General features: G+C 48.0%; 1 protein-coding gene across 8 annotated transcripts in view; it reads left to right on the top strand.

Annotated features, from left to right (window-relative positions):
- Nucleotides 1–23,395, top strand: part of DENND1A (DENN domain containing 1A) — a 342,814-nt gene that overhangs the window by 315,470 nt on the left and 3,949 nt on the right. For 3 of the 8 annotated variants that reach the window (XM_061604516.1, XM_061604515.1, XM_061604518.1), the window contains 3 exons: nucleotides 4,064–4,120; nucleotides 10,761–10,849; nucleotides 18,998–19,126. In XM_061604516.1, coding sequence (XP_061460500.1) covers nucleotides 4,064–4,120; nucleotides 10,761–10,849; nucleotides 18,998–19,126 — 275 coding nt within the window. Of the gene's footprint in view, nucleotides 1–3,104; nucleotides 3,192–4,063; nucleotides 4,121–10,760; nucleotides 10,850–11,599; nucleotides 12,188–18,997; nucleotides 19,127–23,395 lie in introns of those variants that run through there. The other 5 variants (XM_061604521.1, XM_061604517.1, XM_061604519.1 and 2 more) reach the window with 5 other exon arrangements.

Raw genomic sequence — 23,395 nt, 5'->3', positions numbered from 1 at the left:
TTTTTGTTTGTTTGGAAAGTGGTAAGAGGTAACTGGCTGAAATTTGGGGATGTTGTACAGATGACAATATCATAGAAAGACTACCCTGTGTGTCTACTTATATGTAAATTGCACAATGAAAATGCTTTCGGGGTAGGTTTTTACCCCACAAGTTTGGATTAAGTTATAATTATTAAAACATGAGAACCAGATAGGTGTCCCATAGAGCATCTGGGAGACCATTTTAGCTTTAAAAACACGGATGGCCACTGGAAGAAATTTTCCGTCCTTAGTGAAGAAAAAATGGACTATACCATTTCCCCCCCAGCTTTAACCTTGGCATATTTCTGCCGGGCTGTCCAGTTGGCAGCTTCATAGAACCAGATACCCAAATATTTTTTTGAATACTTGTTTGAATCTAGTTTTGCATTGTGTGAAGACTGTTTTCCTTGATGGGAAATTTAAGATAGACCAATCCGCTTTGTTAGATGATCCCAAGTTCTGGTGTTTTGAGAGAGGGAAAAACAACTGCTCTTTCCATTCCCTCCACAATATGCATTATTTTATAGACCTCAATTAGTCACTCTTCTTCCACGCTGGAAAGCTCCAACTGTCGTCTTCAGTGTTCTGATAGACGGAGTGGTGGATGCCCTCCACTTGCAGCAGTGAGTGAAACAACAGCTGCCAGAGGCAATAGCTCAGAGCACTACTGTATGTGTTTTTATATTGTGCTCCAACCCAAACATGTGGCCAGCTGCAGACTTAAGCCCCCTTTTTTTTTACAAAGTTATAGAATAAAAACACTATTTTTTTAAAAAAAAATCTGTCTGCCGCTGCCCTGACCTCCAGGAGCCAGTCCAAATCGGGGTCACAATTTTCTTGCAATGATTCTGGTAGATAGTGAGGTCTGGCCTTTGACTTTCTAAGGGGGGGCAGTTCTGCAACCGGGGAGAGCCACTGCAACCCAAAATCTAGTTCTGCCTGCCTTTGTTGTTGATAATGATAATTTGCTGCATTTGCTGTATTGTTGCAGGTGAGGGGGGAGAGAGAGGTTGTCCTTTGTTCTGGGCAGAGATGAACAACTTAGGGCCCTCCATACATTGTTGGTCTCCAGCTCCTGTTGGCCATGTTGTCTGGGGATGATGGGGGTTGCAATCCAACATCCTCTCAAGGACCGCCTGTTAGCCAATCCTGTTACAAGAAAAGAGGGTGGGGAGCAATCTCTATGGCTCAATATCCCATTTGGTGTGAAATGCCCCTGTTCATGCCATCACCATTGTCTGTCCAAGCTGATGCCTCCAGCCAAATACCCTCCAAGGGCAGGCCCGTGTAGAGGACATTGCAGCAGCTTAGCCTGGAAGCAATGAATGGTTGTCCCTTCGGGGAGCTGTGGGTCGGAATGCACTTGTTTGAGCATTTCCCCACCGCCTCCCCTCCTGAGGCCCTGCTGCCTGTTCCTTTGACAACAGGCCTGTGACAGTAATTTAGCTGCCTTCAGCAGCGCCAGCTTGGACATCCACTGCCTCATCTATGTAGCACAGGTAATTAAGCTGATGTTCCACCACAGCTTCCACTTCTGACCTTTTGGAAACAATATGTTTTGCTGCATCAACAAATTAACTGCAAATCAGATGCTGGTTTTAATAAATACAGTGTTCATGTCTCTGAATATGCCTTTGCAGTGTGGCTTGAGAGAGTGGCTCCGGAACTTGAGAAGGGGGAAACGCAGTGGTGGTTGGGTGGGTGTCTGCCTCACTCTCTTGCCTTCCGCTCTCGCTCGTCACCCATCTTGTCAAATAAAAAGGAGCCTGTCGCACAGGTTGTTGAGTTAAATTCCCATCCATGTCCCAGCAGTGACTGCCCAGAATGTGCAGATTTGGGGATCTTCAGATGCATCCCCTGTGGCCAGTCTGCACCCAAACCATCACCATCTTCATCAGTTGTATATACCACTTAAAAAATGTAAATGTACTGCTTTCAAGTCGATTCCGACTTATGGCGACCCTATGAATAGGGTTTTCATGAGGCTGAGAGGCAGTGACTGGCCCAAGGTCACCCAGTGCTTCATGGCTGTGTGGGGATTTGAACCCTTGCCTCCCAGGTCGCAGTTTAATTGTAGGCAAGAGGGTGAATGTGTTACACAATCCCACCACACAAATGGGAGTTTGGAACTGACTATAGCATTCAGTACCCAGAGGATCCTGAAGCTTTTTTTAATTATTATTTTTGTTCCAAAAGCAAGCTTCTAGCCCTTAAAACTTCACAGAAAGACTTGGGAGTAGATGGGCACTGCAGGATTTCCCCAGGTCATCATGTGTAGCTCTTTACATTTCTTCACAACAAAAGGAAGCTGAGGAGAGTGGCGGTGGGGGAAATGCAGTCTCTTTTTCTTCTTGCGTGCAGCCTTTTGGATATCAATGCAGAATTTGTAGGTTTTAAATTTATTTATTTTGCTAAGGATTGTGCATGTCCTTGCATAGAGCAGAACACAGAAGTCCAATGAAGGTTTTCTGCTTCTTTACAAAGCTGCCTTCTCCATCCTGGTGCCCTCTAGCTCTCTTGGGCTACAGCTGGGGTTGATGGAAGGTGTAGCCCAAGATAGCTGGAGGGCACCAAGTTGGGGAAGGTTGTTAAAAAGAAACATAAGCAGGTTTCTCCCAATTCCTAGGGTTGCAAAAGCACCACACTTGAAAGGACATTAAGGATGGCTGCAGTCCTCCATTTTGGCCTGCGCATATATCATTAATTTTAAAATATATAATTTCATAAGAGCAGCTGTACTGAATTGGGCCCAACGCCAGTCTGGACTAGCACATCCCACTTCCTGCAGTGTCCAACTGGGAAACAAACAGGGGAGAAAGGCAATGGCCCTCTTCCACCGTTATTCTCCAGCAAGCATTCAGATGCCTGCTGGCAGTGAACATGGATGTTAGCATTCCACCTAAGAACAGGTTTTTTTTAAAATTATGTTTTCATTGGTTTTGGGTAGAACAGAATACAAAACAAGTATAACTTATACAACAACGAGAGAAGATAGTGCAGTTGACAATAGGCGTTATGGTACCTATAATGCTCTAGGGAGATAAGCATATATTAAATGGTTATTGTCCTGAATTGTTTTTCAGATAAGTATCCCAATGTGGCCCCCCAAATCTGACCATGCAAGGCTGGAGGCTTGCAAGCCCCATCACTTTGACTGACAAAAACAATAAAGCTGCACCATTGTTCATAGAACTTGTCTGCATCTGTTCCTTGTCTCATTGCTTTTGAACTATGTGTTAATTTTTCCATAAGTGCTAATTTCCATATTTCCTGATACCATTTATGAATCATATGTGGGTCAAGTGTTTTCCAGGAAGCAGCTATCACCAGTCGTGCTGCTATAAGAAGAAAGTTTGTCAAGGTTTTGTGTATGATTTTATTCTTGGCTTCATCTGCTATAAGTAGCAGAGCCAGAGATGGGTCTAAATGAAGGGATTGATTGGTAATTTTGTTGATTTCATTAAATGCTTCCGCCCAAAAGGGAACAATTGGCACGCAAGACCACCGCATATGATAAAATGTTCCTGATGGATGAGACCAATCTACTCTGGTCCAGCTTGCTGTTTCCCATCGTAGCCAGCCAGATTATGTATTTGCTTATTGAACGAACATCCTGTGCTTTCTCCCGAAGGAGCCCAGCTCCTCTAAGAAGCCCACAAGCAGGGCACGGAGGCAGCTGCCTTCCCCTGCTGTCTCCCCAACCTCACCCAGCAGCTGGTATGCAGGGGGATACTGTCTCTGAAGAAGGATGCTCCATTTAGGTGCCATGCTTAATAGCCATTGATAGGCTGCCACCTAATCCCCCCAAAGAGCTCCTGAAATGGAGTTCATAGAAGGTTAGGGATGAGTCCCTGCCCTCCAGTTCCTCCCACCTGCCCTGTAGTGCCGCTAAGCCTGTCTGTGGCAAGAAGCTTGTGAATGCCTCTCGTGGTGGGTTTAAGGCACTGAGTGTTGGCCATGATGGAATGTCAAGTGTGCATTGTATTTGGGTGAAGGTTGTTTAATAAAGCTGATGACTGAAGTTTCCACTTTGATGCTGCAGCCAAGCGCCCGACCGGCCAGACCGCCACCTCCCAAGATCTACCGCTCCTCCAGGCCCGTGAGTAGCCGGCCATTCTTCCTCTCTGCTCTTACCTTTAACCCTGCGTGCTCCCTAGTCTTACTAAATCCCTGCCAATTGGGCCTTGCTAAGCCCAGCAGGAACCATTGCCCTTTTCTTTGGTGAAGCTGAAGTCTCCCCTTTGCTCCACTTGGCTTCAAGCAGGGTCTTCCGCTACCGCTGCTTTCCCTTACTCTCTGGGTGATCTCTTTCAGGTGGAGTTCCTCTAGGCTCCACATGCAGTTTTAGCTAGTGAGCTCTTGAAGACTTGCACCAGCCTCCAAATATGGACACTGGCTTTGAAAACTTCCTCAGCAGTCTGGATTTGTGCCCTCCATGCATTCTGCAAGAGGACTAGCAGCCTGGATAAAAGAGTTCTTGCCTTGGCTAGGTTGTTGCCAAAACTGGCCATTTTTTATCAAACGTTTTAGCCAAGCATCAGATCCTGAAGCCTGGCACCCCAAGCTGGACCAATGATCTGACTCCATGTCAGGTAGCCGCCTCTGTTCCTCTCATGCAAATTAACATAGGGCACAATCCACTAGCAAATTTTGAATTCTGCTGCAAAAGCCCCTTTGAATTGATCTGCAGCTGCACAAGAGCACTACCACAGAGGGATCAGTTGGCTAGCGTTTGTGACGCTATTTGTTTCACTTATTTGTGTCCCTATTTGTTTCACTCTGGCTTTTGCAAGAGTACTTTCCAGGTGGTCCTGCCCCAAGGCTCAGATCTACTTGTTTCCCATTCTGCTGCCGTTACTGGCACCCAAAATCTGATGCTACCAGGCCTGGTTGCCTTGCTTCGTTGCAGGGCCACCTTTGGGTAGTGCAAAAGTCCTTGGCAGGGTTTTGTCCTTTGGCTCTTTTTTCTTTGGCCCAAAGGTTGCCCATATATGGGTGGAGCTTCAATAACATGAACAGCAGCCAGAAAAATGGCAAGTGGGAGCCACATAAGGCTCATTTAAGGCTTCTCATTTATACCACCTGCTTAGCTCCAGACCCGTGCAATGTGAAATTTGAACATATTGGATGTTGAAAGCAGCAATGAAACTGCTAACTGAAGACTGGATTAATTTTTCCTTTCAACAATCGGCATATAACTGAAAGCAAACACATCTTCAGATAAAGGACCTTGCAGCATCTTCTCATTCAGTGCAGGATCTACATTGAGCAAACACTGGTCCCGTCTTGACAGCATTTTGTTCTTTGCTTGTCTTTTTGCCATGTACTGGTGAAGAGGTGGCATTAGCTCTGGGACGCCTTCCTTCTTGCCCAAAGAAGGAGGTTGGTGTCCAGTGGCTAAAGTGCAGGAGCTCATCATGATGCACCCCAAAGAGAGTCAAAAATGCAGGCACTTGATCCAGTTTTATTATATGTGATCAACCGAACAGTCACAGAAATAGTGAGCTGGCAAAGAGTGGTGTAGTGGTTTGCCTACTGGACTTTAGTTTGGGGAGACCTGGGTCCACCTCCCTGATCAGCCATGAAGTTTAATGGGCAAATAGGGATCCTGTGCCAGGCAAGACCTGTCCTCCCTTTCCCCCAGCCTTGGCAAATACCCCTCCAGCTGATGCTGCCGCCGTCGCTTCTGCTGTGAAAAACATCCCACAGCTCCGCTCCCCCAGTCCTGTACCACTGCAGGTTGTCAGGTCAGGGCCTGATGGCTCTTCTTGCAGGCTTCAGGTTTTGGCCTTGGAAACCCTAATTTTACCAGAAGAGACTGCTTTCTTTAATCCGACTCCTTCCCTGGAAGTGAAATCGGAAGATACCAAGGGCAAGTTTCCAAAGAGTCTTGCTAAAACTAACTAGGGGAGTTTTGCTGCAGCTTCAGACTCCTCCTGTTTTTGGCAGCTGGGTCGGGTGAGCAGTTTGCTCTTAACTTCCACTGCATGTTTTCTGAGTTTAGATTGAGAGCGCATGTCTTAACAGCGGGTGTTTAGCTCAGCGAGTCATTGTTATGGATTTATGCGTTGATAATTTCCTTTCCTATATGTGTCAAAGGTGGTGCTGATTGCCTGTGTCTCTGTTGTTCGGAGCCCTTGACGCTGGAGACCCTTGAGGATTTGTTGAGATTCATTACCCAGGAAATACACTTTCTCTGTGTGTTTTATCACCCTATAGCCAAAAGCTTAGGGTCACATTCCCCTTGTTCTCCTCCCAGCAGGCCGCCATAGCAAGAGTTTTGCAGACAAAATGCTGCTGAGCAGCCTAGCTGCAAGTCTTTCTGGTTCTTGGCATCAAAGGCCATTTTGCCAAGTGTGTTTAATCTCTCAGCTGCAATGCCTGGCTTGTCCCCTGATGTATTGTCACCTGTCCTTGTGCCCAACATGTGATAGATAAAAAGGTTAGGACTGGACAGCAGAAGGTGTTGTCATAGCTGGTTTCCAAGGGCTTCTGGAAAGATGGCTTTATCAAGGGACGTCTCCGCATAGTATTCCAGTTTCTCAAAAAACAAGATGAGAGAGTTTGGTTACACCAGAAGCAACTTGGGAGACAGACACTGATACCGCCGGGTGTCTCTTGGGAGCCTCACAGGTGGCCTTACGCAGTCAAAGCCTCTCTGATCACATTATCGCCCACAGGAGTCATGACGCTTCAATGACTCCTCTGCAAAAACTGAAAGCATTTAAAAAGCATTTAGGTTCTCGGGCCCAAGCTCATCTCAGGCACCTGCTTTGAAAAACGGCACCTGTTTTCAGAGATGCGTCATCTGTCCATCTGTGTGTTGTTTAAAATCAAATTCTTCCCAGTGAAGATCATTTGTTAGAAATACATTTGGGTTCCCTGTCTTTGAATAAAACCCATGTGTCTATATCAGCGGTGGTCCTTCAGACGTTGCTGGACCTCAGCTCCCATCATCCCAGATTACTGGCCATGGTGGCTGGAGCTTGATGGGAGTTGCAGTCCAGGACCACCTGGAGGGTGACAGGTTCCCCCTTCCCTGGTTTAAAGCTTTAAAAGTCAATACCAATGCTTTGAATTGGGCTCAGAAATGGACCGGCAGCCAATCAGGCTGGGGCCATTCTGGACCAACTGAAATTTCCAAAAACCTGGAGCATATTGCAGAAATCTAATCTAGACGTGACAGTGGCCAGATCCCACTTGGAGAGGATAAATCTAGCACTGGGTGCTTCTTCTACCCCCATCCTGCAACACCTTTGTTTCATATTCTTTGTGTCTTGCAGTAGTAACAGCAGCTGGATTCAGGAAGTGACATTTGCACCAGGTCCCTGTGGGACAGCCTACAACTTTTATTTTGGACAATTACTCCCATCAGCCTCAGTCAGCACGGAAGGCTGCTATGGGATGAATCAGGATGCCCCATTCTCCAGATGCTAACAGCTGGCCAACAGCCCTTCTCTCCCTTTTCTTCCCAGCAGCTACCAAGTTTTTCCTGACAGGTCTTAGGATCCAAACCTTGACTGCAGGACCCTAATCCATTTCATACCTCCAGTACTGTTCCCCTTGACATGTAAGAACAATCACCTGTGATTTTTTTTTTTTAAACACACACACACACACACGTTTATACCAGTTGCTGAAGGATGGCAGATTCCACCTATATCATTAAGGTCAACTGATGTTCCCAGGTAGGTAGAGATTCCTGCTAACTGCCCATTCAAGCCTTATGTGTTTGGCATTTGCCCTCTGCATTGTTGCAGAAACACATGGCGCTTTTGCATTCAGTGTGCGTTTAACCCTGTTTCTTGCACAGTGTTTGAAATCCCACTGTGATTTGGCCCTTTTCCCAACCCCTCTCCCCCATAATGGTCCTCTCAGGATCCGACACAATCCTCTTTAGCATCCCTCCCCTGGTGCTGTGGAGTTGCCATCACTGGCAGGACCAGGCTACGTTCCCCGCCCCGAGAGGGCTGCCCCTAAGGTGAAAGTGTTCCCAGCACAGTGACAAGCCAGCTTTAGGCTTAATTAAACAGTTTTCTCTCCCTCTCTCCCTCTTGCCTTTCCCTCTCTCCCTCTTGCCTTTCCCTCTCTCTGTGTTTTATCATCCCTAATGAAGCGGTCTCCTCCATCGATCCTGCTGATTGCCAAGCCATTCCTTTTGTTTGCTGGCGCTGAGCCATGCAGCCGCGCTCTGACAGCTCAGCTCCTCTAATTAGCTCTGTTGTTCTTTTCCCCCACATTTCTCCGCCTTGCAAGTTCACTCGAAGTTGCTGCAAACTTAATCCTTCTATTGCTGCCATAAATTCGCCGCCTTAAGCCGTCTTGATTGCAGAGCGAGAATCAGCCTTGTGTGCAGGCCGGTCTCTGAGGCCTCTGGCATCTGACCTCCCTTCTTCCCATGGGGCAGTGGCATTCAGTCTTTCAGGGGACCCAGGATGCTCTCTCTCCTCTCTCTCCCCCCCCCCAACACACGCACAGACACACACGTTACTGCTGTACTCATGCCATTGCTTCTGATAGGGAATTTCAAAAGCAAAATGATGATTTCATGATAAGCCACGGGCAGTGGAGGCCCAGGGCTTCAGGAAGTGTGAGCAAGGCTAAGACTCCTTTGCTCAAAGGCCTCTGGCAACTGACGCTGAGTCCCTTGCCCCAGCCCAGAGGGCAGGATTCATGGCGAGAATCGACTTTTTGCCTTCCACAAATCAGCATTTTGTCCGGCAGGAATGGAGAAATTCAAGACACAGACACAGCACGGTTTATTCTGGGGGCAAAGACCCTTGGAAAGCATGAAATTGCTGTTTCTTTTACGGCAAGCCTCATTATTGGCTTAGCCAATCTTGGCCCTGGAAGGTCCTTTCTCTCAAGGTCCATCCACGGGGTCATTTCCATATGGAAGGCTTGCCACACTGTGAGAAATTCCCATAACTTTTCTCCAGGCTTTTCCATCTCATCAGCCCACCCGTGCCTTAGCCATGCTTGATATCCCTGCAGGCCCCCAAGCCAGTGTATCAAAAGCATGATAGCCCAGCTACATGCAGTAGATTTTGTGGATGAGCAGGGTGGCCACGCTTCCACCAGAATTGCCTTTGTTTTAATGAACTGCCAAAATACACACTTCAGTGCAGGGAAGGGGAGACGTGCAGTCAAGAGACAGCTCTTGGGAGTGGGCATCACAGGCTAGGCTGGGGCTCCCCACAGTGGGGAAAGCGCAGAAGAGGACGTAGCCAGCAGGGGAGCTCCCAGACAATTTCAGCTCTGTTTATCGTTTGGGCTGGCTGCCTAAAGTGAGGTAAAGCGGACAAGGGGCTTCTCTTGATGCCTCTTGGAGATGGGCAAGACCCATAGTTGTAGCCACTGGAATGCAGAGTACAGTCTGTTCCCTACTTGCATAAGAGCGTAGCCTGCATTAAGTTATATACATGATGAGCCTCCGTCCATTCCACCCCTTAGTGTGAAACCCTTTTTCTTTTTTTGGCCTCCCTGTTTGTGACATATTAACTGAAGCTTGGTGCTTTGATTTCTGACAGCCTGAATGGAAAAGAAGTTTGAAATATGTTAACGGTGTTTTGCTTCCACTTCTGAATGCCAGTTGCTGGGAATCACAAGAAGGGAGAGTGCTTTTGCTCTCAGGTCCTCTTTGCAGCTTCCCATGAACATCTGGGGGGCCACAGTGAGAACGGGATGCAGGACTAGATGGGCCCCCCTTTGGCCTGATCCAGCAGGCTCTTCTTGTGGTATCTTCTGGAAAATGTAATATTTTACTCAGGTGAATGGAATATACGCACAAGTCTCCCCCAGTCCGTTAAGAGAAACATGCCCCTTGCAACGCGCTCCATTAAACCGAGGGAAGGCACCAAGAGCCCTTTTGGCACCTCGTCCATTGATAAGACTTTCTGTGTTCTCCATTCCATTCAGTGTTTTGTTCTGTGAGGCACCTCCCTCAGAAGTCATTGTTGTGTTGATGCTTTCAAAAATAATTGCTGGTAAAACTGAGGCTGTGGTCCCAAGCCTATTTCCTTGAATGTAAGTAAACCAGGTTTATTTATTGCTTAGATTTGGAGTGTGGATTTATTACAGACAGAGGTACACTATGAAGACTGTTTGGTGCTAGACCCTGGCATTCTCCATTATAAGTGCACAAATACCCTCGAGGCTGGAGAAGTCCTTGGACACTGCTATGGTGAAGAGTGTTGGCCTGGTCTCCTATTCTTGCACTGGGCTAGCACCTAACCATTTCAAAAGTGGCTTCTACAAATTGATTCTGGCATTTAGGAATTTGAAATGCCTCTTTCCAGCCCCAAGTTCCCTGCAGTTTCACTGTGGGAGTTACTGCCCCAAATTTCACAATCCACCAAAGCCACCTGCTGCTGTTACTCCCCCCGCCTCGTGCACATGGCAAACCAGCCGTCCCTTCCTTGACCCATATCTTCCTCCAGAACATTCCCAAAAACAGATGTGCTGGCTTGTAGCGTCACTTGGAAAATAAAAAGCTCCTTTGTTTGATTATTCTGCCTGTCCGTGCCACCATCTTTTGGTGCTGTGTTGATCTCTAGGTTTGAGCATCTTGCTGAAGAAATCATATAAAGAAATTAGCAAAGGGCTGTGTGTAATTTAGTGGAATGTTGAAATGGGATCTTTGTCAAAAGCTGGCAAGGTATTGATTTTTGCAAGGTTCGTATGGATTGTCCAGCTTATTAACAGAACCACTAAAAATATCTCCACTTCCTGTCAAATAGGTCCGTCCCCCCAGGCCCCACATTGCCAGGAGGCCCAAGAGCAACGTTGCCATTGACGGCCGTAGGGCTTCTGTCTCCAGTCCAGAGCAGTGAGTATCTGTGCCTCTTCATTTCTCTTTTAAAAGAGTGCTCTTGCCGGGGGGGGGACGGGGACGGGACGGGACATGAGGGTGATTCCTCATATTCTGCCCCTAAATGAAATAAAGTTGAGAACATTTTGAAAATGTCAGCCCAGTGCCAGAGCAATGTATAGTGCTCTGAAAGAACAAGGAAGCGCTTGAATTCTAAAAATATATATTTGATTTCCGTGATGAGGTGAATAGGTGCCTCCTCTTGTGTTTTTTATTATTTATTTTATTAAATTTATAGCCCACCCTTCCTCCCAGAAGGAGCCTGGGGCGGCAATCAAAACACTAAAAACACTCTAAAACATCTTAAAAACAAAAGACTGAAAAACATATTAAAACAAAGCATCTTTAAAAACATCTTTTTTTAAAAAGAAAGCTTTAAAAACATTTAAAAGCAATGCCAACACAGACACAGTGTGCTGAGGATTGCGTGCGCGCGCGTGCGTGTGTGTGTGTGTATACACACACACGCGCGCGCCCGCGTGGTATTTTGGCTTGTTCAGCAGAAAACAGTCACCTGCATCTGAACCTAGACAGGAGCCTTCTGTTAGTGGAACATGATCGCCCTCTTGTGGGAAGAGGGTTGGAGACCATCGCTGCAACCGGTCATTCTGATGGCTGAACTTGATCAAGGTAAAACAGCTTTGCTTGGGAATTGTTGTTCAAAAGTGTGTTTTGCAAACATGGAGTAAAACCCACAAATCCTTGCAGCTTCCTCTCACTACCATCACTCACTGGACTCCTTCAGGAGGAAGGGCGGGGTATAAGTTCAATTCATCATCATCATCGCCATGTACAGACAGAAGCCAATGGAAGAACTAATTGTGTCGTAGAAACAGATCAGGAAACGGATGAACAGTTTTTAAGTGTAAAAAAATTAACATGCACCATATTCCTGGACATGCATGTCAAATTTATGCATCCCCCAAATGTCTTGTTTTTCTCTAATTTTTTTCTGTCATATTTGGTTACTTAACCTTTTTTGCCTTTTTGGAGTCATGTGAAAGCATGGAGGAATGTTATGTTTTTCAAAATAAATAGAGGAGCAAGAAAGATTGGGGGGCTGACCCTCTCACCATCGCTTGTCAGAAAATTGTCTCTAGAAAGGGGTCCATTTATCTTGACTGAGCATCCTGCCGGGTAATCATATAATACTCAAAATTTTAATGTTATCCAATTGCCTGTCGCTGTTAAATGCATTTAGTATCAGATTTTTAAAAGTGTCACAAGAAACGGGAGAGGAGTTCTCACTGGGAGTTTGTAACTATGTTAACTGGTTGTGTCCAAACTGAAGCTATAACTGTAATGGTATGAGCAGTTCCCAAAATTCCACCATTATAAATTGTCTCCTGTCCATTTGCTGTTTGTAAATCTAGTTCAAGTGACATTTACTTTGTGGGAGTGACGCTGAATATGCTGGTGATTTTCTTATCATAAATGCCAGGCAGGTGTCACAAGTGCCCTTTGGGCTTTCTGGGCATTATTTATTTATTTATTTATTTATTTATTTATTTAATGCCATCGGATGCACATGGCACTGTACATAAAATAAAACAATAAAAGCCCCTGCCCCAAAAGGCATACAATCTAAATAAAATAAAATGAGAACAAAGGAAGGGAGGGAAAGGAAACAAACAGGGGACAAAGCGATGACTTCAGATACGCATATTCTAGGTAAAAAAAAATAAAAAACCTAAGCCGAAATTCCAAAAGCTTTGGAAAAAGGAGGTTTGCAAAATAAGACGTAAAAACTGGAATTGAGGGAGCTGTCTGCAAGTGCTCCGGGAGACAATTCCAGGAATACAGAGCAGAGGAAATGGGCAAAGGTGAGCGAAAGAGCAAACAGCCCTGGGATGGGTGACAAGCACAGAGTCTGAGGAGCGGAGGGCACCCTTAAAAGGCTGGGCGCCCATTCACTGCCACCTTCTCCCTTCCTCCGTGTCTCTGCCTGTGAAAGGCAGAAAGCTGCCACCAGCCACTTCATCTGAAAGCAAACAAGCCGAGTCCAGAGGGAGTTGCATGACAAATGAAGCGTGCTCTCCACGGTCCCTTCCCGGGTGACAGAGACCTTCCCAGGAAGGCAGACAGTGCCCTGAGAAGACGCTCTGTTCCCTCGGGCTGTGGGAATCTCCCGTGTTTCGCCATTTAAGATCTATTTCACTTACAGTTGTTGCCTCTTAAAAACCACTCAGGACAGTTCATTAAAAAAAAACACAACCCAAAACCATCTTAGTGAAACACACTTAGTGCACCTCAGAAATAAAATAATTGTGAAAAGCATTCAAAAGCTGCACGCCTGCCAGATCTCTGAGCCGCATCAACAGTTTTTAGTGTTAGAGGCATGCCACCTAGTTAAGGCCAGATCACAAAGGGAATGGCTTGGATAGGTATGTAAGCGGCAACTCCCGAACCTGCATTTCTCTTCCCCTCTCCTTTCTAAAGGCAGTGCCCCTCCTGCCCCCGTTTTTTAAAAGAAAGGTGGGAGGAAGTAGCCCTAGTGAAAGTGGGGTCTTCCCATTCTCCTCTGCTGAGCTGTGAGGCAGCCCCTTTCTCAAAAGTGGCAAAGCACCCCAGGGGCTAGGTCAGTGCTGTTGGCTGCTCCGGCTGCCGTGGTTTCCCTTTAAATCCTGTTGGGGGGGGGGGCACTGGGCATTGGCCCAGGTAAGGTTTCTAGAGACTAATCCCTGGCATGCCGGAGGGGTCCAAGAGCAGAGGCACAGACCGCCCCTGTTCAGAGGCCCTCTTCCAGCACCCAGGAAGAACGTTGTGGGCACTGGCACAAGGCAGCAGAAGAGGCTCAACCAAACGGTGGCGCTCAGCTGCGCTGTGGCCTCCGGGAACTGACGAGTCTAGAGGACCACAGCGAAGGCGCCCAGCTGCCCAACAAATGGCAGGCGCAGATAACGTGATGGAGCTCAGCCTTGCCCACATCACAGGATAGGACCGCTAACAGCATAATCAGCAGAGGGTCCCACATTGCCCCAGAGTTACTTGAGCCCCATAGACCTTCAGGAATCGCTGCCTCAACTCGCATCAAAGGTGCGCTCAGCATTACAGATCTGATGCCACCCTTGGCCACTCCCTCTGCTGTCGTAGAGGCAACAACTGACTCCCCCCCCCAACACGCATATGCACACACTTTCAGGGGCTGGAGGAAGCCCACTGGAGAGGGGGGTCTGGGTTTCTGTCTGAAGGTGGCTTTGTAGTCCTCACGTCAGCACCACGGCACACCTTTTCATCTCCAGCGGATACTCCCCACATCTCCTCCCAAAGGCTGCCCTTCCAGCGGTTTCCCCAATTTTCTCTCTCCCCCATCACCCAGTTTTATGTTACGCTTTACATGTTTAAAGTTTTGCAAGTCGCGTAGACACTTTTCATGACAAGCAATTAATAATAATAAAGAAGAAGAATTTCTCATTACCAAGGGAGGCCATAACACTAGTCCTACTGGGGATAGACAAGAATTTTACATGGGAGTCACAACGCGCTTTTTGCACAAGGGGCATGATGTTGTATGAGCTAAAACTGCACTCTGTTGCATTTCCTTGGAAGAACCCTCATCCCCCAAATATGCAAGTGGGAGTTTAAAGTCATGTGAGGAAATGCATGACTTCAAATTCCCACTTGCATATTTGGGGGATCAGAAGGTTTTCTCCCAGGTGGAATTACCTGCTGACTTCTTGTGGGGGAAAGAGTGCCTTTCCATGTAGTGTGTGGCTTGGCTCACTTGCTTGAGCCATATGCTCAAGAGCTACCTCTTTGTGGGCATTGGACCTGTTCTCTCACTTTAGCCTGGATTGTGTTCATGTGGGGCAACCCACAGTGGTCAGGGGTGATGGGAGTTAGTCCAACAATATCTGGAGGGCACCATGTTGGGAGAGGCTGGTGTAGGACTTTGGTATGGATGATCTTGCCTTGGGACATTGGGGTGGTATTCTGCTCCTGCACAGCACCATGGTCCTCAGAATAGGAGCCTAATCTTTCCAGAAGTAACTTTGTCCTGGCTTGTGCCAATCTCTGTAAAACAGAGACTTTCAAAACAGAATGAATGAGGGCTACCGAGGTGGTACCCAGACCTGCCAGAGCCTCATGCTCAGAATAAAGCCAATCTCCTTTCTCGCCCTGACGACCGAATTCCTGCCCTTTCGCGCTCGTGCCCACCATTCAGCCACTTCCCCCTCGGCTTCTTCCTCTCTCTTTTGGTTTCCTTGCCTTTATCTGCCTTAAGTACATTTAGGTGTCAATTAAATTTGAAATATCTACATTTGTCAGCACTTGGTTTTTGGCCAGCGTGATGTGCTGCTGATTTGTCCCAGGCATCCTGACACACGGGCAGGGGGAGGGAAAGCCCCCGAAATGCAGATTGTCCTCATTAAAACCGAAGCGGCAACTCTCGTAATGGTAGGCAGAGCTGTGGAGCGCATCCCTGGGCTGTATTGCGCCGTGTTTCTGACATGATATTTAAAAAGGAACAGCCACGGCTGTCAGCACTGTCATACGCTGGCGCTAACCGGAGACATGTTAAACTAAACATTAGAAGTAGATCAGCAAGCCATCTGCATGGGAACTCGGCGAAAAGATTAGGGAAGCGGGAGCTCAAGCAGTCATGTAGAGATGCTGAGGACGGCTGCTGTGATGGGCAGGCGCCTTCCCTCCCCACACACCCACACAAGGTTTCCACCGCTGCTCGCCTCATAGCTGGCTTGCTGCGACCCACCTTTCCAGAGAGCTCTTTGTGTGTGAAATGCACGCAAGCGGTGGGTGGCAGCCGGCAGGAGAGAGGAGCCGAATTGGGTTAATGAGGGAAGAGGCTGGCGCCGGATTCGGCTGCCTCAAGCTAATAAAAAATTTACGTTTGGGCATTTTCAAGGGCTCGTCCCTTCCGCTTTTAACCAAAATCCCATTCTGGTGCTGAAATTTCAAACAGGTTGCCATGATAGGTGGCTGCACGGCAGCAGCGACAGTGGCTTGGATTGCTCTTTGTTGAAGGGAAATCAAACTGTTTTGGTGCAGTAGCTTTTAGGGGATTCGTTCATGCCTTTGTTAATTTGTAGGGCTTCCAAATCATCCATCTGATTCCTCCCTTGTCTTCAAGTATCATTTCAACCTCATCACAGGTGGGCTCTCTTTCATAGAGGGGCATAGCCAGCTGTGGGTGTGTCCAAGCCAAAATACACCCTGGGAACAGTAGCCTTGTGAGGCCGTTGAGAATTCCCTTTCTTCATACCTCCTTCAGAGGGAGGAATTAACTCTAGGCATGTCTTAGCTATACAGTCCTGAATAAGGAAAAAGGTTTTCTAGGGCAGCCAACGTGCTCCAGCACCTCTCCACTCAGAAATCCAGCACTTATCCAGGCCTTACTCCTTCAGCCCTTGGTTACCCAACAAAGTGAGAGAAGCTACCCTTCTTGAACTACAGTCTCATCAAATCCAGAGGGGGAGTTCTCCCAAGGGCTGCTCACCGGCTTACATTGCATCAGAAAAGGTGCTCCCCCAAGCCTTGCGCCGTGTTTGCAGACATTCAGTTCTGCTCCACCTGGCAGCAGAGGAAGCTGCTTTATAGCGAAGTCAGACCATGGGTCCATCTGGCTCACTGTTCTCTACGCTGACCGACAGCAGCTCCCCGGCGTTTCAGGCAGGAGTCTCTCCCAGCTCTACCTGGAGATGCCAGGGGTTGAGCTTGGGACCTTCTGCCTGCAAGGCTATACCGCTGAGGTACAGCTCCTTCCCCAACTTATAAATGTTTATACGCTTTCTCAGAAAAATGTGGACTAGTCTGTTGCTTAGCATGTGTTGGCATTTCACAGAATTTGACTCGCCCACGGACCTGTACAGGGTTGCCTTTTAGGCATCAACGTGGTGGTGCTTTTTGGGGGGCAGATATATGTGACTTGCCTCAGCTTAGTCTAGTCCCCTGCAAAGGGGGCACCAGAGGACTGACTGGAGCTTGATGGCAGAGCATGCAGAAGGTCCCAAGTTAAATCCCCAGATAGGACTGGAAGGACCCCTGCCTGCAACCCTGGAGAACTGTTGCCTTGATGTTAATGTAGCTTCTTGGGTTCCATCATATAAATAATAAGCCAAGAGAGGAAACCGTACACAGTTATATACTTCACTTTGTTCTGATGATGGAGGGAAGTCTCAGACTGTTTAGGGTTGTAGCTAACTAAATTCTACTCAGAGTAGACCCACTGCCATTAATGGGGCTACTCTAGCAGTGGATACAGCCCTTCATCTCAGCAGGACAAATATTGTCCATCCCTGACCCCTGGGTTGCAAATTCACAATATATTTTTTCCAACAGATTTCACAAATTTTTTCAATTGTGGGGTGAGGCAGGTGCAACTTTAATGGATATGAATCTAAAATAAGTGGATTTTTTAAAAAAATATATATATATTTTTAAATGTTGGCTGTTAACAGCTTTTTACAACAAAAAAGTTGCATTACGGAGGAGTAACAAATTCAAAAGAGGTTTCAGTTCCCCTAGGAACATGTCTTGCACAAGTCCGATTGCAATGAATGGGAGCTTTGTGGTATGCACATCCAGCCCCCCTTTTTAAAAAAAAAAGCCTTGTGGAGCATACCTTTAGCTGTTGTCTGTCCTGTTCAGATCCGCTGCAGTGGGATTATTGTCTGTGGCTAGAGAATCCAACCCCGGACTTCAGAAATGGCACGGGCTTTACACATTCTTGTGTGTGAGAACACTCCAACCGTTCTCCAGAAACATCCAGGCATGTGGTTTTCTAAAACTTGTCTGTGTGTAAGTAGAGCTCAGAGCATCCACGGACAAGGCAAATGTATTTTTTATAATAATAAATATTTTAGCAATGCATCACAGCTGAAAAGACAACCCAACTTGTCTTTCAGAAGAAAACTTTGAGCCACCATCTCCAACAGACTGACACCGACCCGATTTCATGGGCCCGATTCAGACATGCAAACCACCTCTGGTTTGTTCCGATGTTCCTCATGGGATCATGTAGAGCAGAGGTTCCCAAACGTCTCCCGCTATGGACCACTTGAAAATTGCTGACGGTCTTGGTGGACCCCTTCCTGACTTTTCTGCCTGCTGTGGCAATTGTCACGTGCTGGGTGCTGGGTGGTTTTTATCTGTATTTCCATTGCTTCTTTCAAATGGCTTTCAAATGAACTTATTTCAAAATACAACTTAAATCAATATAGATATTTAATGCAGATATGCTGCAGACCACCTGAATGAAGCCTGCAGACCGCCAGTGGTCCACAGGCCGCAGTTTGGGAACTCCTGGTGTAGAGGAATGTCATAAGGAATCAAATTGTACACAGATGTGACCTGCAGCCACCTCCGTGGTTAAGGTGGGGTCCACAGTGTTAGAAATGGAAGCTGGCAGTTTCTGCATTTAGCTTTCCTCACAGCCTTACATAGAGAATACTTGAAGAAAAGAAACAGCGTACATTTCTGAACTGAGGCACGTGCAGGCTTTGCTCATCTCTTTTTGATAGCCGCCTCCTCCTCCTCAAGCGCTGCCCATTCTAAATGGCGTTGTCTGAATCGTAGGTGGTCCCCCGACTGAGTTCCTTCCAAGGAAATTCTGCTAGGGCAGCTGATGTTTCTGGAGAAGGGCCCAAGGTATATCCTGCGCTCTGACAGTCCCTGCATGCCGGAGGCTCTAGCCTTTCCCCGTTTTGGTAGAGGTGGGGTCTGCCACAGGGGTCTGTGTCTCTTGGAGAGAAAGAGGTCTTCCCTTGGCTGCTGCTGGAAGTCTGTCTTTGTGTTTTTAGGTTGATTATTGGGCCCTCTTGCCTCTTGGAATCAAAGCAGAGCTGACCCCGGGGGCAGCATTCAGGGGTGGGCCTGGAGGTGGCGTGGAAGCCGGCATGCATTAGAGCTCCTTGATGGCCCTCCATCTTTGACCTGGAGCTAGCTCCCCAAGAGAGGTTCTAGAAGGCAATCTTCCTTGCTCAGTTTCTCCTCTCCTTATATTATAAGCTGTGTTCTTCCTTGAATGTAGCTGCCCAGTTCGGAAACCTGGAAACGTTTGGCATTTTTTGTTTCATTCTCCTTTCCCTCTGCAGGTTCGGCTCAGTAACTCCCTCTCTCTCTCTCTCTCCTCCTTGTTTCCTTCAGCCTGGTAAAGCCTACCCGCCACTATACGGTCTTTCTCTCGGAGGACTCTTCCGGCGATGAGTTTCCGCAGGAAGATGACCCCGGCTCTGCCTTCTCTGACAGCTTCCTCTTCTCTGCTCCCTTTGAATGGTCTATATCTCCGCTCTTTGCTGCACTAGCCAGAGCCGCTCCCCTTCCAGGCTTGGGACACCCTGCTGGCCTATTCGTCTTTCCCTCGCTTGGGTGTTCCTGCAGCACGTGTCACGCGTGTGTTTGCGTGTGCGTGGGCATGTCTCCTGCATATCTCCATGCCAGGCTGTCTTACCCACAGTGCTTGGGGGTGGGAGTGGGCACAGGCTCTCTCGCCTCTTTGCTAGGGGCTGCCACGCTTCGCTGTCCTCTTTCCAACCCTGCCTGTCGCCGTGCTAAGCTGTGCTTGTTGGTGTGTCTTGTGAGCTTCCAGGTAGCTGCTACCTGCTCATTGCTGTGCATTCTTGGTTTGGATTTATTAAACTTGTATATTGCGTAGAAAATTCCGAAGCCATATACGGTACAAAATACGATAATAAAATTACCCCCCAAAATTATTAAAAACAGGTTTTAACATATGGGGGGAAAGAAAAACGTCTTTGCCTATCAGTGAGATGATGTCCAAGAGGCACGTTCCATAACTGGGGAGCAGCCACAGAGAGGACTGCTTCTCTCATCACCCCACCTGGCCCTCCGTCATAGACGGCATGCAGGGAAGGGCCTCGGACAATCTCGGGGTCCAGGCAGGTTCCCAGGCGGAAGAGTGGTCCTTCAGGTATATTGGCCCCAAGGCATATGAAGCTTTAAAGGTCAAAACCAGCCCTTTGAATTGGGCTGAGAAACTAGCTGGCAGACAGTGCAGTCTCGCCAGAGCGGGTGTTATGAATTCACATCTTCTTGTTCCAGTTAGCAACCTGGCATCTGCTGTCTGCACCAGCGGTGGTTTCCAAACTGTCTTCAAAGGCACCTCCTCGTACAACACCTTGCTGTAGTCTGTCCTGGAAGCCACCAGAGCAGAGGCAACTGGCTATCCATGTCCTGATAGGGTCACAGCTGGTCTGTCAGCCAAGGCTGGTAGAAGGTACCCCATGCCACTGAGGCTACCCGTTCCTCCAATGAGCGTGCTGGATCCAAGAGTCCCCTCCCAAGCTGCACACCTGCTCCTTCAATTGGCGTGTAACCCCATTATCAGTAGTGCAGTGGCAAATTCAGAAGTGCAGGGTCCCTTCATGATCGTCACAGCCACTCTCCCCTTTTTTGCTGCTAGGTTGAGAATGAGGTCCTTGTGAATGCCTTCTCCCACAACAGCAGAAGTCCCTAGGAGCTAATTAGCATAAACGGAGAGAGTTTTAGCTGCTAAAAAGAGTCTTCTCAGTGGCTGACTCACCTCCTTTCACTCTGATTGGCTCCAATCAGCGGGTAAGAAGGAAGCATGCTAGAAGACTCTTCTCAGTGGCTGACACACTCCCCTTTCATGGTGATTGGCTCACAGGATGCTGGAGAAATTGGGATCCTGCTCCCAAAAAAGTAAGGGGTCTGAGAACACACACACACCCAGACCCTGGGTAACTATACCCCTGCCCATTATGCTTTAAGTTGGATTCCTGACTTGAGGAGGGGTTGGACCCAATGGCCTTATAGGCTCCTTCCAACTCTGCTATTCAGTGGTTCTATGATTCCATCCAAAGCAGGATGGATTCCACTCATCCAGAAAGAACCGCCCGCTAACAGTGTCTCAGTCTTACCTGGGTTGAGTTTCAGTATGTTGGCTCTCTGAGAGCCAGTGTGGCATAGTGGTTAGAGTATTGGACTAGGACCTGGGAGACCAGGGTTCGAATCTCCACACAGCCATGAAGCTCACTGGGTGACCTTGGGCCAGTCACTGCCTCTCAGCCTCAGAGGAGGGCTTGGTAAACCACCTCTGAATACTGCTTACCGTGAAAATCCTATTCAGAGGGTTGCCATAAGTCGGAATCAACTTGAAAGCAGCCCATTTCATTTTTCATGTTGGCTCTCATCCAGTCCATTACTGAGGCCAGGCACCAGTCCAGCCCATCCACTGCCATACTGTATCTGCTTGAGAAGCAGAGTTGTGTGCCACCAGCGTGTTCATGATGTCGCTCTCCAAAACTCCAGATGAACCCCACTCAGTTGTTTCATGTACATGTTAAGCAGCACAGGAGAAAAGATCACGCCTGTGGAATCCCACGCTGGAGGCTCCACGGGGCTGCCCACTATCCTCCAAGCACCACCTTCTAGAGGTGACCATCCCAGTAGAAATGGGAACACTGCAAAAACAGTGCTCCCTAACTTGGGCAGTCTCCCCAGAATGATAGCATGACAGATGGTATTGAAACCAGCTGAGAGATCAAGGCGACTCAACAGGGACATAACTCCCAACATAGGTTATTGTGTCACACCTGTCTGAAGAGACCTGTGCTCTTATTCTGCTGCCTCCAGCCTGGATACCGTGCTGTGCAAGGACTATTACCGCTTTAAGGCCAAAAGTCAGACCTGTGGACCCAGTGTGTTTTGGAGCCTATAACTAAGCGGGTTGGACAGTGTTTGTGTCAAGCTCACTTGGGGCGAGAGGTCTTCTAGGTGGAAATGGCATGAGGCAGGAGGAGGGGAGGCAAGAGCAGATAGGCCCGGGGATCAAGGGGGCTGGAGGAAGGGAACTGAGGGGACAAAACAAAGAAACACGTAGTGGGAGAAGGTGAGGGAAAGTGAGCCAGTCAGTTTGTTATAGGAGGGATCTGGTCAATGTAGCCAGCCAGGCTTGGGCCGGCCATACCCTTACGGCCAGGTTTTTAGCTGCTGGCCAAAGCCTTCAGTCCCCCACCCCCAAACAGCTCCATTGCGCCCCATGGTAATGAGGGAGCCACTGCATCTGAGCAACCAGTGTTTCCTTCTCTAATGGGCGATGGAACAAGCCACCCTGTGCTAATAAGTTTGCAGGGTGCAGTTTATCAAGGTGCCAGAGAGAGAGAGACGAGGACTCCCTCGCATTGCTGCTGTTTCCTGGTGCCTCACCAGTGTTTTCCTCAATCTAAAGCCTTCTTTAAAGGGCACGGAGAGACTGGCTGCCAGTCAAACGCCAATCACCGTGGAAATGCATGTCAGTTTGTGGTGTTAATTGGATGCGCATTGTGCTGCCGTTCCCTCACATGTGGAGCCGACATGCAAATCACAGGGTGTTCAAGGCCCATTTGCCAAGGTCCAAGGGAGCAGTGCCGTTTGGTGCTCGTGCCTCAATAAGCCTAGAATAGATTCTCTCTCTGCCCCCCATCCCCCCATAATGGGCCGTGGTACTTCTTGATAAGATGACACTAGTTTAATCATTTATACTGACTTCAGGGAAGGCACCAGGAGTGGCTTGCCTTCAGTCAGCTGGAGCGACTCTTCTTCCAGGCATTTTTAGCATGTGTTTTAAAATTGTTTTTAAAGTTTTTTGTGTTTTACAATTTGTATATTTGTTTTTATTGTTTTAATTGCTGTAAACTGCCCAGAGAGCTTCAGCTATGGGGCAGTATATAAATGTAATAAATAAATAAGAGAGCGGATGCACTGAGTCTCAGGGAGAGCAGAGTCAGTGGCCGCGCCATGCCAGGATGGGTGATGAGCAGTCAGTTTCCTGTATAAAGACAAGTGGGTTCAGTAACGGAGTTCCTGATGTCATGGGCTGTGTAGCTCGTTCCAATGTCCCCGTGCGATCATCCCTGCTCAGCATAATAAACATAAGAGCCTTCTGGATCAGGCCAGTGGCCCATCCAGTCCAGCGTCCCGTTCTCACAGTGACCGACCAGTTGCCCTGATGGGAAACCCGCAAGCAGGACCTGAGCGCAAGAGCCCTCTCCCCTCCTGCTGCTTCTGGCAACTGGTTTTCAGCATACTGCATCAAGGTGGCAGAGCAGAGCCATCATGGCTAGTAGTCATTGGGAACCTCTCCACATCTAGAGAGACTGTTTCCTAGTTCCTAGTTCAATCAATTCACTGTTTCCTTTGAATATGCACTTTCAGGTTGATTTGCCATGTAAGCAACGGTGCCAGGATGATTTCCATTTGTCTAGGCGTGTCTTCAGAAACCTGATGTTCATTGAGTCTCCCCCATTTGGGGGGCCAGTACTGATTTGCATCTCCCCCTTTCCCCCTCTACATTCAGAGCAGCAGCCACCTGGATTCTTTCCATCTCTCCGTGCCCCCACCTCCCCACTGCCCTTGACCTGTTCCAGTCTCCACTGGTTTGATTCCAATATGTATGTGTCTCCGTTCGTAAAGTAGTTTGTCAGCTGGAGCCAAGCTGCCATAGCCGCTGTCTTTTTTTACTCTGCAAGCCTGGACCAATTACAGTGAAGTTGTGTCAGTTCATGTGGCATCAGTGTTCAGCCA

This window comes from Rhineura floridana, chromosome 20 (assembly GCF_030035675.1).
Source record: "Rhineura floridana isolate rRhiFlo1 chromosome 20, rRhiFlo1.hap2, whole genome shotgun sequence".
Lineage (NCBI taxonomy): Eukaryota > Metazoa > Chordata > Lepidosauria > Squamata > Rhineuridae > Rhineura > Rhineura floridana.
Note: the sequence above shows the minus strand (reverse complement) of the source record. Positions and strands in the feature narration are given on the sequence as shown.